The 16,404-nt window shown below is 40.9% G+C and overlaps 2 protein-coding genes across 16 annotated transcripts in view; one reads left to right on the plus strand and one right to left on the minus strand.

The window, feature by feature from the left end:
- Positions 1 to 448: 448 nt before the first annotated feature.
- g6pc3 (glucose-6-phosphatase catalytic subunit 3) lies at positions 449 to 6,141 on the plus strand. The gene is made up of 6 exons (XM_033610632.2): positions 449 to 767; positions 3,233 to 3,339; positions 3,430 to 3,520; positions 3,625 to 3,743; positions 5,165 to 5,306; positions 5,423 to 6,141. Exons 1-6 carry the CDS (start codon positions 550 to 552, stop codon positions 5,763 to 5,765), a joined length of 1,020 nt encoding a protein of 339 aa, XP_033466523.2. The 5' UTR covers positions 449 to 549; the 3' UTR covers positions 5,766 to 6,141.
- Positions 6,142 to 11,778: 5,637 nt separating this feature from the next.
- tanc2b (tetratricopeptide repeat, ankyrin repeat and coiled-coil containing 2b) overlaps positions 11,779 to 16,404 on the minus strand; it is a 254,073-nt gene continuing 249,447 nt past the window's right edge. For all 15 annotated transcript variants that reach the window (XM_078163101.1, XM_078163100.1, XM_078163099.1 and 12 more), the window contains 3 exons: positions 15,830 to 15,976; positions 15,541 to 15,641; positions 11,779 to 15,419 (listed from right to left, as the gene is read on the minus strand). In XM_078163101.1, coding sequence (XP_078019227.1) covers positions 13,352 to 15,419; positions 15,541 to 15,641; positions 15,830 to 15,976 — 2,316 coding nt within the window. In that variant the 3' untranslated portion in view covers positions 11,779 to 13,351. The remainder of the gene's footprint in view (positions 15,420 to 15,540; positions 15,642 to 15,829; positions 15,977 to 16,404) is intronic.

The following is a 16,404-nucleotide window of genomic DNA, read 5'->3' on the forward strand; positions in this document are numbered from 1 at the left end:
ATGAAATGATTGTAGGATGATGCATCTCACAAAAATTATAAAACAATAATAATAACATATAATAATGATTATAATAATACTGGCAGTAATGATACATTTTATTTCTAGGTGCCTTTCAGAGCACTCAAGGACACCTTACTTATTTTCTTTATTTGTGGTTGTTTTTTATTCTTATTTAGGTTTTTTTTTTGTCTTTGTATTTCTGTTTATTAATTTGTACACAATAAAGAAAGTTAAAAAAAAAAAAAAACGTGCTTTGGTCATTTATTCAAATACGACAATTGATATGTTTAATTAAATCTGTCTAACCCCGCGATATATCAATAAATAATCTATTAAATGCTTTTATTGTAAGTTAAATGTAAATGTAATTTATTAATAAAAAGGTTTTGTCTCCCATTCATCCGCTCTCCATTCAAAGTGCTCCCCCTACAGGAGACATGACAGCACTGCAGGTTTTGCTGCCGCACTTCCTGAAGTACAAAATAATCAGCAGTGCATTTTTTTAATCGACATTGAGGTGTATGCTGTGGGAGCAGAGGACGCAGGATGGAGGCCGTGTACACCCAGGGCATCTGGATGGCTGAGAGTCTCCAGCAGAAGACGATACATCACGAGAAGACCTGGCAGGTCGTCACTCACATGGGAGACCCTAAAGCAGCCTTCCTGCTCGTCTTTCCTTTCACATATTTCATCAGCAAACGAGCCGGAGTCAAAGTGCTCTGGGTGGCAGCTATATCAGAGTGGTTGAACCTGGTGTTTAAATGGTAAGGATAAAACAACAACATGTTTTAAACATGGTTTAAATGAGGAGCTTTTACCCTCTGACCGTGTCTTTCATCATGTTAGCATGTTAGCATGATGCTAACTGTGTTGTTGACATTCACACCAGTCACTGTCAGGTAGAGACAACCACAGCTTTAATGTTTTATTTGTCCTTTTATTCACAATAGGTCAGAAACGTTATTGAATGTTATGCTGTTGACGTTGCAGCTAAGACGATCCGACCGTGTATACTGCCCGGGGGGAAACAGCTCGAAGCGGAACCTTTTATACACAATAGTTGTGACATCATGGCGTTTTGGTTTTAAAAGTCCCTTATTTTGCTCATTTTCAGGTTGAAACTTGTACTTTGGGGTTGTACTCGAACATGTTTACGTGCTTTAATGTTCAAAAAACACTTTACTGTCCTCGTATTGTTTTCCTGACTATACTTGAGCTCACTATCTGTCTGAAACGCTCAGTTTTAGCGTCTGCCTCCCAAAAAAGCAGAGTCCACTCTGATTGGTTGGTTTTTCTGGGTATTTCACATCTGCGATCTCAGCGTTTCTGCACCGTCATTGCAGCCGAGAAAATGACTGTAACGGCACTTTTGTGGCACTTTCTACCTTTATATATAGTATGGTTGTGACATCACAACTTCCCCATAAATCCTGACTGCTCCTTTAAAGGCACAGTTTCTGAATGTGGACTGTGTGCATTTCTCTGTGGATTGAGTTTTTTTTTTCATGGCATACAGTTTTTTTATTATATAATATTCAAATGAGTTGCATCACATGGTCTACAAAATATAGTCCGTCACAACAACAACAACACAAATCCCCTTACCCATCACGGGTAAGGGGATTTGTGTTGAATAATCATGAATACACATATTAACCAAAGTCAGACATGACAGGGCATAATAAATAAAATTATGTAATTAAGCCAGAAGGAATATATATCTGGAGAAAAATAAATAAATACATTGGAGTGAGATTTTTGACACTTTAACAATATTTATACAGCACCTACAGTATACCTGCCTTTTATTTAAACAACAAAGACATAGAAATCTGGGGCAGTGTTCACAAAGTGCCCAGTGATGAAATTCTAAAAAAATTATCATTAGGGATACACACATATTTCCCATCTTACATTATGAGGCCAGAACCAAATGATCACAACACTAAGATATTTGAAAACAGTAAAAACCCAACAGTGCAGCAGTGATGACTTGGGTCTGTCTCAACCTTCCATCAGCAGAGAGATCACACCAACAATGACAACACTTTCACAGTCAGCAGTTCATTCCATTTCCACTGGGTGTCCACACTGTGCAGGCTCATAGTAGGTGTGTTTGTAACAATCAATCACATCTGTTAAAATAATGCATCATACCTAGCCACAAGGTCGACCACACCTCCTCACTAAGATAAAAGATTCTGTTCCTTCTTGCTCAGAGTTGCTCTGAGAACATTCCTAAATCACTCCTAAGCTAGGACTCCTTACTAAACGTTTTTTGCCTTCTATTTCCCAACCCTGTAGGCGAGTCTTTGTAGAAATTTGTAGAAACTTTACATCTAAACTGACCATTTATAAGCATTTTGAAACAAAGATCCTAGATGATTTAAGTAATGTTACACGAAAGGTTGAGCTGTTACGTTCAGCATCACAAGGCTCATATGCTTCTTGATCAACGTAAAAAAAAAAAAAGGTGTGTGTTTTAACATTTTTATTATTTTTTAAAATTCTATTGATTAAAAAAAAAAAAAAAAAAACGCTAATCAGTTTTATAGCCCTCATGAAAATCCATGTGCCTTAATGAAAAGCATCCCAATATTCCAGACATCTTTATGTGTTTGTTTAAAGTTTGACAAGTTTATTTATGACTATGATTACATCTGCTAATGATTATTTCAGATGGCAGTGTGTGGTTGCCATAGTAACATAACCCCCCCAATCTACTAATCTAATAATCTGCACACGCACCACACCACAACTGTTATTATCATCAGTCTACAATGGATAAAGGAGGAATTAAACTGAAATATCGCTGCTGAAATGCACAGCTTGGACCGTTTTTATGTTTTATATCAAACTTAAGAAACTAGGAATAGATGTACATGAATATATGAGAGTAGTTGGAAACAAGGTTGCTGGTGAACTGGCAAAAAAGAGAACTAAGGATTGTGACAATGATATTTTAGGAATTATTTTTGGTGTTACTGCAGCAAAACTATTTATACACCATGAAATAATGGTAGGAAATATGAGATAAGGACAATAAAGGTGGGGGATGGTATAGCTTTAGAATTTATAGAGGTTGGTGTAGAAAAGAAACTGTAATTGTCTCTAAATGAAGGTGAAGATGTGCAGGACTTCATGCATCATTCACGTACAAGATACTCTGGTACCGTGGGTGGAAATAGACAGATGTACAGAAATTTGAATTATTGTGTATTTTTCCCAGGATGCTGTTTGGTGAGAGGCCGTTCTGGTGGATAGGTGAATCCCATCTGTTTGTCAACAAGCAGCCCAAAGTTCAGCAGTTTTCCTCCACGTGTGAAACCGGCCCAGGTGAGAAGTCCTCAGAGACACTCACAGAGAGTACACTTTAACCTCACTGCTCAGTCAGTCAGAGCTCTAAAGCTGGCGTCTGTCTCTCAGGGAGTCCGTCGGGACATGCGATGGTGACGGCAGCAGTCTGGTGGATCGTGGTGTCCTCGCTGGGGTCGTTCCTGTACTCACGCACTCGCAGGTATGCTCATTAAAAATAAACTTATCTGCTGCTTTGGCTTTAAATGCACAGATAAAAGATGTCAGAGATATTTTTAATGATTCTTTCTGTCTCTGTGTCTTCAGTGTGTTGTTATCAGCTGTTCCTTACCTGCTCTATGTGGTGATGCTGGCGGCGGTTGGAATCTCCAGGATCTTCATCCTCGCCCACTTCCCTCACCAGGTCGTCGCCGGCTCCATTACAGGTCTGAATACAGTTTCATGCACAAGTTAAAATGTGGAGTGTGGGTATCGGTGTATGGATTAAATCCTCTTAAATCTGTATGTATAATTTGACATAAAAACATCAGTACATGATGTGACATTTTCCTGGAAAATCATAAACAGGTAAAACAACCAGACAGTATCAGCTGAAACTCATATCATGGAGATGATTATCTACAGAGGTAGCAAAAAATTAGGGAGGATGAAAAATGACAATAAAAATAAAAAAAATACAGAAATAAATAACTAAATAAATGTGTAAAGAAATGCAGGAATAATCAAGTAAATAAATAATATGAAAATAAAGTATATAAAATAAAATGTATATTCAATAAAAATATGCTGAAATAAATTAAGACAAATAAATGCATAAATAAATAAATAAAAGACTAAATTAATAAGTAAATGTTGAAATAAATAGATAATTGCATAAATAAAAGAATAAATAAAAAATATGAACATAAAAATAATAAAATATAAATAAAATATATGAAATAAAAATATGCTGAAATACATACAGACAGAAATAATTGCATGAATAAATAAACAAATACATGTTGAAATAAATATGGACATAAATAGATAAATGCCTAAATACATAAAAGAATAGATGAAAAAAATTGACAATAAAGTATATTAAAAAAATAGAAAACAAAATATGCTGCAATAAATACAAACATACCTAAAAGAATAAATAGAAAAAATAAAAGTATATAAAATAAGTAAATAATATAAAATATAGCAAATAAAATTATGCTAAAATAAATACAGACATAAATAATTGCATAAATAAATAAATAAATAAATGTTGAAATAAATATGAACATAAATAGATAAATGCCTAAATACATAAAATAGATGAAAAAAATTGACAATAAAGTATATTAAAAAAATAGAACACAAAATATGCTGCAATAAATACAAACATACCTAAAAGAATGAATAGAAAAAAATAAAAGTATATAAAATAAATAAGTAAATAATATAAAATATAGCAAATAAAAATATGCTCAAATAAATACAGACATAAATAAATGCATTAATAAACAAAAATGAATAGATTAATAAATAAGAAAATAAATACATAAATGCATAAATAAATAATGTTGACAATTAAACAGGAAATAAATAAATATCTTGAATTTATTTATACATTTTTGTACAGCTACATTAATTAATTTATTTATGTATTTCTGTCTGTATGTTATTGAGGTAGAAGGTCCTAACTTCTGTATGTATACCTTTATTAATGCATTTATTTATTTATTCCCACGTTATTCAGCACTTATTGATTCTTTTATTTAGTCCACTATTTATTTATAATTTTTTTTGTCCTCTGTAAACATCAGGTATATTTTTCATTGCATTTTTTTTCACTGATTTGAGTTTATTTCCTTGTCAGGTTTCATTCTGGGGATTGTTCTGGGCCGCAGAGTCCCAGAAGGTCGCCCCCTGCTGTTCTTCTTCTGCCTCAGCATCGGTCTGCTGTTGGGCACCCTGATGCTGCACGCCGGACTGCAGCAGCTGGGAATCAACCTCTCCTGGTCAGTGTGCTTATTACATTTATGAGCACTGATGTGTCTGTTTGGTGCATAATGAGCTCTGTGAAGGTGAAGTACATTTTTTTGCCTTGACTGGACATATTTAATCTCTTCCACAGGTCGATTGCTTTGGCTAAGAAGTGGTGCAGCCATGCTGAGTGGATTCGTTTGGACACTGCTCCGTTCTCCTCTCTGACGCGGGACTGCGGGGCCCTTCTGGGTTTGGGCCTGGCTCAGTACTGGAAGCCTGGCGGATGGTCTCTGCCGTGGGCTCCTCGGGCTCTGTCTCTGGCCTTTTCATCCATGGGACTGTATCACGTCCATCGTCTGCCGCTCCCGGTCCGACCTCAAGGCCTCTTCTACGGCCTGTTCTTCGTCAAGTTCATCATAGTGCCTCAGGTGGTCATGGTGCTGGTGCCCGGGCTGGTTCACCTGTTCACACACAAGAAGAAGAAGGACTAGACACTGTCTACGCTCCATGTTTGGGGGTATCCGTCACACCTTCAAGGACTTTAGCTTCCTCTTGGGTTTCTGTAAGCACTTTAAATGTCTGTCTTATATTGTTCATGGGTGAGGGTCGTAGTTCATTCACTTTGATTATTTTCTTGTTCTCTTACATTTCAGCTGGCAGCGGTCTCTAGTCAGTTACTTATTTTTTTATTTCCTGGTTTTTCAGTGAGGAGATTGTATCAGATTTTTAGTTTACTGCACAGTTACAGTAAATCTATACACGGCAGTAATAATAAGTGTTAATACTACAGTATTTTTGGAATATCTTGCTTTTTTTGGTGGTAAAATGTGCAGGTTTGAGGTACTGTACATAAAAAATATGATACGTGACTTGAAAACCTTGTTTGGCAGGGTCTAGCTTGTGAATGTTACCATTTAAGACTGGATAAAACATGGCATCAATCGTTTGTACTCAGTGTATTACCGATATGTCAGCCTTTAGACCTTCATCAGGTAAAAGATTGGGTAAATCAGATGAAAAAAGATCAACTTAATGAAGGTTTGAGGACCAAAACATTGTTCTCAAAGTGAGTACAAAGACAGTCAAGAGCTTTTGATCCTATGTACTGATCATTAAGGCGTTCTGGTCTGCGAGAACGTCATCAAGAAAGGTCAGAAGAGTCCTAAACGGATTTAGCTTTGCACTCCTGTAACGGTCAACAGTTAAAAGTACTGATGCAGCAGAACCAGAGGTATTGTCTTTTTTTATTCTGCACATTCTTCCTTGTAAAAGCCTGGGGCCTACGTCACCCACAAAGCAACTCAACTACCAACAGTTGGTTTGGAGATTCAGTCTGTAAACGCTGCCCTACAAAGGTAATCGCAGCATCTACAAAGTCAGTCAAAACTGAGTTCTGACTGAAATGAAACCTTTGAATATCTGTTCTATGTTGTGACAATATTTCTTAGCTGAATCTAGTTCTGTTCCTGAGAGAAAATTAACCACAAAATCCAACTCAAACCCAAAGCAAACCACAGTAAATGTGGTTACTGCGCTCCGCCTTGGGATTCATTTTAAGCATGTCGGTGAAGATTCTCAGTCATCCAGGTCATGTAATCATAAGTGCTATATCGTAGAAAACTGGACTTGCTTGAGTTTCTTGAAGACGTTTCGCCTCTCTAAGAACTAGGGTTGTCATGAGAACCGATACTTCAGTATCAAGTCGATGCCAACATGCAGAAAATACGTCTGTACTTTTTTTTTTTTTCCAGTACCGTAAGTACCGGATACAACTTTGCCCTCAGCGGGTCGTGTCGATTCCTGTCTGAACTGACAGGGGCAATATACGAGCGTCAGTCTGTGCCGAGGACGAGCGCTGAAGAAGAACGCCTGTTCTCCATCGTCTTTGCTAGAAACAATGGTTTTAACAAGTGCTGCTGGAACCACAACACCTCGGCTTGTCGCAAAGTCAGGTAGTAGGAGTCGTGTGTGGAGAGGGTTAAAGTTAAAGTTTGAAACAGTTTTAATAAAGTAGTGAATTTAGAAATACATGAGTTCTGTTTTTTGATTTTTATCGTGGTATCGAATGAGTATTGAGAATCGTGGAAATTCACTGGTATTGACTACTGAAATTCTGGTATCGTGACAAACCTACTAAGAACTGATTAAACCTGTTGGATGAGAGGCGAAATGTCTTTAAGAGACTCAAGTCCAGTTGTCTATGATACAGTACTTAAGATTGCAGTAAGAGTATTGCAGCAATTTGTGAACGTCAGGATGATGCCAACGACAAAGTAACTGATAACGTGACAATGACCAGTCGATAGTGGATCAGTGATAAAGATGATGTTGTCAAGGAATCTCAATAAAGGTCAAACCTGATGAAGTGAAAATTAAATCAAAATAATATGAAGGTTACTTAAAATATTCTGTCACTATTTGAAACAGACATCTATAAAAGAAACAAATATGAACTGAATGTGGTAAGAAATGAAAAAAGTTTTCCTCACGCTGAAATAAATAAATCACTAGTTATAGTTACTGCACTCTGTCTTTGGATTGCCTATACGTCTTTTTAAGGTCATACAAAGGCAGAGTTTTTGGCATAAAAATCACAATTCTACCTTTAACACACAAGAAACTTTGAAGCCCTTCGTCTCACTGTGGTTGCTTTTGTAGGGCAGAACAGACTCTGATGTGTAAAACTGGTGAAGTTCACCTTTTAAACTACTCAGCATAAACATAAAGTAACATTGTGAGTAAAATTCAACCATTAAAAATTGAGCATTTCCAGGAATGAGCACCATGTTTTGGACAAACTGGTGCTCAGACTTTGGTTCAAAGGCCAACAGATGTATGACGATGTAAAATACATGAGGGTATACTATGAAGGAGTTGTTGGCTAAAGCATCAACAGCAACAACGAAAGGCAACTTCAGCTTTGTGCAGTTGGTGTTTGGCCTTGCAATTTCCGCAGCTTCCTCTTGGATGCCTGGTGCTTACAGTCTGGTTGCTAAGTCCCGACCCTACCTTTGTGCTGCCCAGGAATGCCCTGAACACAACAAAGAAGAAAATATAGAAAGCAATCTGGTCTCACTCCCAACTTGTCAAATACTGATGCTTAACAGTAGCCTTCGGTGTCAGATACCGATGCAGCGAGGCACCCTTTAGTGGTGTTAAGAAATGCATCAGGTAGCTGCATTTTTTGATGCTCTGAGCAACTGCTGTAGTATGAAGAGCAAGAAAGTCCAAATAGGGTAAGCAGGAACTCTGGACTTTCACCCATGAGACTGTTGTTTGTGTCCAACATGAAACCAAACCTTTTGGTTTCATGTTGGACAAGAGGGTTCCTGGTTTGAACCCAGGGTGGGGGAGCCACTTTGTGAGGAGGTTGCATGTTCTCCCTGTGTCAGCGTGGGTTTCCTCCAGGTGCTCCAGCTTCCTCCCACAGTCCAAAGACATGCAGGTTAATTGGTGACTCTAAATTGTCCGTAGGTGTGAATGTGAGTGTGAATGGTTGTCTGTCTCTATGTGTCAGCCCTGTGATAGTCTGGTGACCTGTCCAGGGTGAACCCTGCCTCTCACCCAATGTCAGCTGGGATAGGCTCCAGCCCCCCCACGACCCCTAATAGGATAAGTGGTTACGGAAAATGAGCAAACGAACTATGCTAGTGACATATGTGACATTACTTTACTTAAAAAAAATCCATGTTATTTTAAGCCAAGACGTTTCTTTTCTAAACCTAACCACGTACTTTTTGTTGGCTTTTAAACCTAAAAAAACCCAAAAGTTTTTTTACCTACACGCCAAGTTTAGCTTGAAAGGACAGAATGCATTTAACAAGCGTGAACCGACACTCTGTCCCTGAGCATCCAAAACTGTTGCTGTATGTGTAACTGGAGCATCATAGTTTGATGCCAAGGGCAACTGACCAAGTGTCGGTATTTGACGAGCTGGGAGTCACGATGTGCTGGAAAACACGGGCAGTGTCTCTGCAGATAAAGGCATCACCACACACTTGTAGTTAGTCGTAAGTGATGATTGAGAGGGATGACATTGTTTGATAAAATCCCGCAAAGTATATCTTTAATGATATCATGAAATCTGATGCAACAACACCTTTGATTTAAACATTAATAGCTTTAAAAATGCAGTGTATTCTGGAGTTGTATTGAATTGCATCATATTGCACAGAAGCTTGTCGACACACTGGAGTTATATGTTTGTTTTGTAGCCCAAAATCATCCAAAATAAGAAAATGACGTGTGTATGTTAGATCCAAATAATCATTAAAATAAATGACTGACATGCAGGGCGTGTTTCAGTTGGTAACCATTTATAAATATGTTCTTTTTTTTGTTTCCTCCAATACATATGTTTGACTGTACAGATTACAATCAGTTATCATGAGATAAAAACACATTCTTTTTTATTGTTTTTAATTAAACTTTTTATCACAGCGATCTGAAAGCTCACATTTACAGACAAGAGAACTCTGCTCAGCAAGCAAATACATTAAAATAAAATAAAAGAAAACCTTTTGCTTTTTGTCTGGTGAGGTCGAAGGGAAAATGATAAGGACAGTTCAGGGGGGGAGAGCGGTCTCCTTATCTTGATCCGAGCGTCGCGCGTGTCGCACACCAGAGTCAGAACACTGCTATACATGTTTCCGCTTGAGCTCATGGAAAGAATAGAACATGCATCGGACTATTTACAGCAAACTAATATACATAGACAGCTTGAAACCATACACCCTCGAATGTCCTCAACCTAGAAGTCTTCTTAAATTAAGTATAATACAGTTTATACCTTCATTTCTGTAAAGATAAGTAGGGCATCTCTCTGGTAGCAGGTGAAACTGAGAATGAACTCTTTAGATATTCTTTATCAGAGAAACCAAAATAAAACGTTACAGACAAATGGTCCGTAACTTTTCCCACATATACAAATAACTTGAATATTCTTCCACTTTCTCAATCACCCCAAACTCCAAATATGGAGTTTCTGAGCACTGAACCTCAGTCACACTTTTTTTTTGTTGCAGTAGATTTGACTTAATTTGAAGATGTTTGAAGATGTGTGCAAGACCAGTGGATTAGACTGGCTCCTTTAGAGATAGAGGACTTTAATGGATATTTTCTAATGATGTGGAATACTTAAATATGATCTTGCTTCACTCACAAACCCGCGCTGGACCCGAAGTGGAACATCTGAGTCAGTATATACAACTTGTGCTAGAAAGTCTATACATCTTCACCGGTTTAAAAACATTGTTTGCTCTTCATATTGTCATTCATCGCTGCTTTTGTAAATCATGTAATAATAGTGTCTGTGATAGTCTCACCGGTCGGAGGTCTGCCTGATCACACGCCCACTTTCTCCAGATTCAACAACCGTTGACAACAAAAGTAAGTAAAATACATAAAGTGCACCCTTAGTTAAGAACTTAACAGGCATTTTTAGTGCAGAAGAAGTGGCGGAATAAAAATGCATCGTGGGTAAAAAGAAACGAGGTGATGCAGGAGAGAGGGAAACGTCTGTAACAGTGGTCGTGTATGCATTTGCTTGCTTTTAATCGCTGAGCACTATCCATGTTAACCCATCACTAGCATATGTACGCTCTCTGTTAGGAACACACAGCGTAATCACCCGCGGAGGAGGGACAAAGGCGAACTTTGATGCTCGTGCGCCACGTTATGAAGTCACTCATCATCTGACCCGCAAGATTCCTGGAGCTGGAGATTTAAACTACAAACAAGGCCAGATTTTTGTTCAACCTGACTTCTATGAGTTGACTCAAAAACAATCCTATGAGCTTGTATAAAGCTACAGCAACTGATGCTCTGCCTGTTTGATTAAGCTAGTATTCAAAGTTGTTTACTGACAGGGAACAGGTCCAATATGTCAGACTACGTGTAGAGATTGCAGCCTCGACACTACAGCAGAGATTCTCAACTTGCTTTCCCCGAGGGTCACTTTTGCAAAAATGACAGGAGGCCAGTAAATAAACATTAACAATATTTATCAGTATATATAATAAATGAATTGCCTGATTTCAACTAGGGCTGAATGTGTTACTCTGATTGTTTGATCTGCTGTACCTCAGCACAATCCACACGGCAATTAGTTGCCATCTTTGCTTATCTGCTTCAGTGACGGTATTTTATTTTATTTTTTGCATTTTCTTAAAATTGCCTCATTTTTTTATTCTTCTTCTTATTTTTTATTATTTAGTTTATTATTATTATTATTATTATTATAATAACTCGTAATATTATAGAAATCACAATACTGCCAAGTGTAATATCCGAATCATGGGAGCTGCAATTTTTGATCAAGGTAAAATGTGTCACAACATCCCGTAATCATATTCCAGATGTAAAGGAACATGCTTATTAGGCACAGACCCCAGAAAATAAAATCACATCATTTTTTAAAAGTGAAAATCAGATGCAAAAATTGCTATTACCACTAAAATCGTGACTCAAATCGCAGTATCTGTCAAAATAATAAAACTATATATGTTTTTTGCATATGGTGCAGCCCTATTTAATCTTTGAATGTTTGCTGTCCTCACTCATCTTTACTTCTTTGCTAAAAGGCAAATCCAGTCGTAGCACAGCTCAGGTGTACGCAGGGGTGTCTCCAGGATTTGAAGACATTTGGGGCTTAGTCTGGATGTCTGCTGGGGGTCTAGAGGTTCCTCCTCTGGCACTTTACCAAAATAAAGCTTGATTTTTAAGCTTTTCCGTGCACTCTGATGCCTTATTTACATTCAGAGTACAAAAAAAATTCCCAGTGTGAATTAGAAAGTGGTTGGCGGGCCACCCGGCACGCTGTGGTGGGCCAGATTCAGCCCACAGGCCTGAAGTTAAGTATCACTGCATGAATGCTTATCATGAGGTCTGTGATACAGTTAGGAAATATAGAAAATCATAGTTTACGTATTTACGTAGTTTTCAAAAATGATTTAATGAACAAAAGAAGATGCAAAAAAAGGTGTGAGCATCATTTTTAACTGACCAATTCCAGCTAAACCTTTGAAGCACTCTGTGGTACTTTGTGTAAGATCTGAATTCTCATGTGTTTATTAACGTAGAGCTAAAAATAATTAATCCATAGCTCGGTTGACAGGAAATAAACTGGCCAAACTTTCTGATGGTAACCTTACATTTGAAGCCTCCGCTCTCAGACTGCGGGAATTATACCGGACATATTTTTTTCTATTTTCCGACATTTTACAGAAAAAACATTGCAGATTAATCGATAAACCTGCTAGTTACGTCCTTCAGATCATTTAGGACCTACTGCAGCATAGGAAGCATCTTCTAGCATTAAACCACGACAGAATCCTTTTTATTTCGACACATTAGAGGTAATTACGTCATTCAAAGTTGGTCGATGTCCCTCGTTCCTCGCCCTGATCGGTTTCCACATCCATATGACTAGCAGTGGGACACAAAGGCAGGGTTAACAGAATACAATTCAAACGCAAACTATGTTTTCTTTCTATGTACAATATATAACTTAATTATAAATATTGTCATTTTTCTCTAAGTACTGAGTTTTGTTGAGCCATTTGTATTTTCTGAGCAATGTACAGTATTGAACATATAATATTGTATTACATAGAATAGAGCCTACTAGCAACCTTGGTTAAGAGCACACTTTGAAAGAACAGAAGATGGATACAGAGTCCACGAGTCGAGTCCGATGGTTAGTACTTTCACTCTCACAGTCCCACCTGTCGTGTTCACCTGTGGGAACTTTGTGCCGCACAACATTCTGGAAGTGCACCGGTCTTTGATTCAGTATGAGATCAGAACTGAGGACCCTCCTGTTGTCCCACCTGTGTGCAGAATATGATAATGAAATAATCGCTTTCACTGTTAGTTATGTTTCTCATATAAGATAATGTCTAATACCCTAAGTGTGTGTGTGCCGGCTGAGTGGGTTTCTCTCTGGTGAGTTCTTTAAGATGAGTCCGTCCATGTCACATACACAAGGGGTCAGCAGCATCTGCTGTCGAGCTAAATATTTTCCTCCTCTCACTCCCACTGACAAGCCCAGTCCGACCAACCAATCACAGGCAGGCCATCACACGTTTGACTCCACAAATGGTCTCTTTGGTTTGATGGGGGAGGTGGGGCCTTGGGTCCGGGAGTCACGCGAGAGCTGGCGATACATGTTGTCCTGGTAGGCCTGTGCCACGGGCAGAGTCCTCGCCACCTTCACATCCGGATAGGTGGGCACCTGGCTGACCCGCTCCAGGATGTCCCCACTGCCGCGGGAGCCGTTGGCCAGCTTGCCCAGCGAGGGGGGCTGCGTCTGGGTGTAGTAGTCCTCCTCCAACAGGTGTCCGTTCTGGGCGTTGTTAGTCTTGTTGTAGTAGGCGATGTTGCCCAGCGAGGCGGGGGGGCTGTAGGTGGAGCCTTGCTGGACCAGCTGGCCAGGCGAGGTGGGGCTGATAGCGGAGTCCATGGACGTCATGGCCCTGGACCGTGAGGGCTGATGCAGGTACTGCTGAGTCCGCGCCGTCTTGTCTATGATGCCCATGAAGGGCGTGTTCCGAGAGCGCGTGGTCTCGCCTGGATACAGACCCCCGCCGCCTTGAGAGGGAGAGATTGGGGAGATGTCATCACAGGAGCGCTCGTATGTGGCTTGCAGGGGGATCTCCATCTGCTGAATGGAAGAGGACGGCCTGAAACCCGGCGCTAAATTGGAGGTGGATCCAGTTGAGATATTGTTGCTGGACGGGGAGAATCGAAGGCCTACGCTCTGTGAGTGGATGAGAGGCCTCGGGGTGGGCACGTGCTGCTTCATCTCAGTAGTATTGGCACTGACGGGGCGTCTCACCATGTGGGGGATCTCGGGAGAACCCAACTGGCAGGGGGGCATGGCATTGGCTCGCTCCAGTACGTGTTCGGAGACTGGATAATAGGCGGCTGACTGGCTGCGGCTTATCTGGGGCGTCTGGCTGTAACGGATGCCCCCCGGGCCCCCGCTGCTGGCGCGGTAGGCAGAGGAGGGGCGCTGGGGTAGCTCATCCTTCAACAGGCCCGACTCCATAACCCCTCCTCGGCCGCCGTGCTGACAGAGGGCCCCAGAGCTGAGGCTGGCCTGCACCTGGGGCATGGACCGTCCATCCAAGGAGGGCTGGTACACCAGCCGGCTCTCGACATCCACCGAACCCCCCTGGTAGCGACCACTCATGGAGTGTCCCATCTGGCCGCTGTAGAGGCTGTTGCCCATCACGTTGCTCGGCTGGTTTGTGCGGACTATTTGGGCTATAGAAGGCTGAAGACGAAGGCCTTGGGCTTGGTGGTGCTGCGAGGACAGAGACTGCTGCGAGCTCAGCTGGAACGAACGCTGACTGCTCATCTTGGAGAGGGGGGATTTGGGTCGGCCGGGGAGCTGCTCTGTCTGGTAGCGCACAGGTGACCCGGACTGGGACCTGTACAGACAAACACTCTCTACTGGTGGACTGGCTCTGTACTGAGCTGCCCGACGTAAAGGAGAAGGCGGTGGGCTCTGGTGATCCATCCCCTGACCTCCACTACCCATAGAAGGCGGGCTGAAGCCGTAGGACGACTGGTGCACCGGGGAGGTATGAGGCGGGCTGTGTCGATAGTGATTCTGATGCGTCGGGGAGAGGGAGGGCGATGTGGGCTGGTACGAGCCACGGGTTGGAGAGGACATGGAGGAAGAGGTGGGGTGATATTCGTAGGGCTGGCCCATGGGCGAACCTCCAGCTAAGTAGATCTGATCTGGATGTGTTGGGGACAGCGGCGGGCTCTGGATGATGGGAAGGCTGGAGGGGTTGGTGAGAGACTCGGGTGGGGGCAGACCCACAGACATGGCCTCCAGCTCCTGCTCCAGGTAGTCCTCGTCCTCAAACAGGTCCTGGACGGGCTCCATGTCCTCCAGACGGGGCTCTGGGGGAGGGGGGAGAGGCATGGACAGGGACAGGGACTCCTCGTCTTCTGGGGGAGGTGTAGGAGGAGGGGAGGGAGGAGGCTCCAGCTCCAGGTCCTGCTGCTGGTGCTCCTCCTGGTTGAGCTGGTGATACTCCTCCTCCACCCTCTGGATCAGCCGCTGGATCTCTCGGTTGTTGGGGCACTGCTTCATGGCTTCATTCAGGTCCTCTAAGGCTTCAGGAAATTGTCTGGAAACAAGAGATTGATTTTTAATGTTGGGGAAAAGTCAACATAGCTGCAGAGACAATTTAAAATGCATATCAAAGAGTATCTCACTCTATGATGTGTAGAGAGATAAAAGGAGCGTACCTGCTGCTACGCTTGGCGCGTGCTCTGGCATAGTATGCCTCATATGATTTTGGTTTCAGTTCAAGTGCCTTGGTAGCAAATTCCTCAGCCATCCCAAAGTCCTGCAGAGATTGAACAACATCCAACACATATCAAGACAAAGGGAAACACAGCTGGCAGCATCATCGTCATTATGTTCGACGTATGATACAATATGGTTTGGTTATTTAGTATAACAGACAACTCAGAAGTCAATCTGAAACACGTCTGCTTTGGCATCTTCCACCAGCCGCTCAGGCCTCAGACTTACGTTCATTTTCCTCCGACATCGGGACAGGTTGAGGAAGAGCGATACTTTGAGTTCCCTGAATGTCTTGAGGTCCTCGCTGAAGCCTTCGCGTGGAAACTTTTTGAGGGCATATTGATAACGCTGCGCTGCCTCCTTCACCTTCCCCTTCTGTTGGACAAACAGAGAGAAGTCAGGTTATCGTCATGACGTAGTGAAATATAATCTGAAAACCTTGCACAATATAAACCAGAGCCAGACATAAAGATACATTTATCATTTGTTCTCAATCAAAGCTCATTGTCTTGTTTTCACTGTAGATTAACGTTGTTATTTACAATATAATACCTACAAACAACTGAAAGTATTTTATTTGGGAAACTACAGGACAGATAGAGTAAAATCCCACACGTGCACTAACACGTATAAAACTAAGAGCTTTAATTTTCTACTTTCTACAAAACATATATTATTCTGAAGAAAATATATAATTTATGTCAAATGACACTGACTGTATAGAGAACTAAAAATGTCTTTATAAATAAATAAATACAGGAATAAATAAATAAAATAATAAATGTTGAAATAAATAAACCCAT

Source organism: Epinephelus lanceolatus, chromosome 21 (assembly GCF_041903045.1).
Source record: "Epinephelus lanceolatus isolate andai-2023 chromosome 21, ASM4190304v1, whole genome shotgun sequence".
Classification (NCBI taxonomy): Eukaryota; Metazoa; Chordata; class Actinopteri; order Perciformes; family Serranidae; genus Epinephelus; species Epinephelus lanceolatus.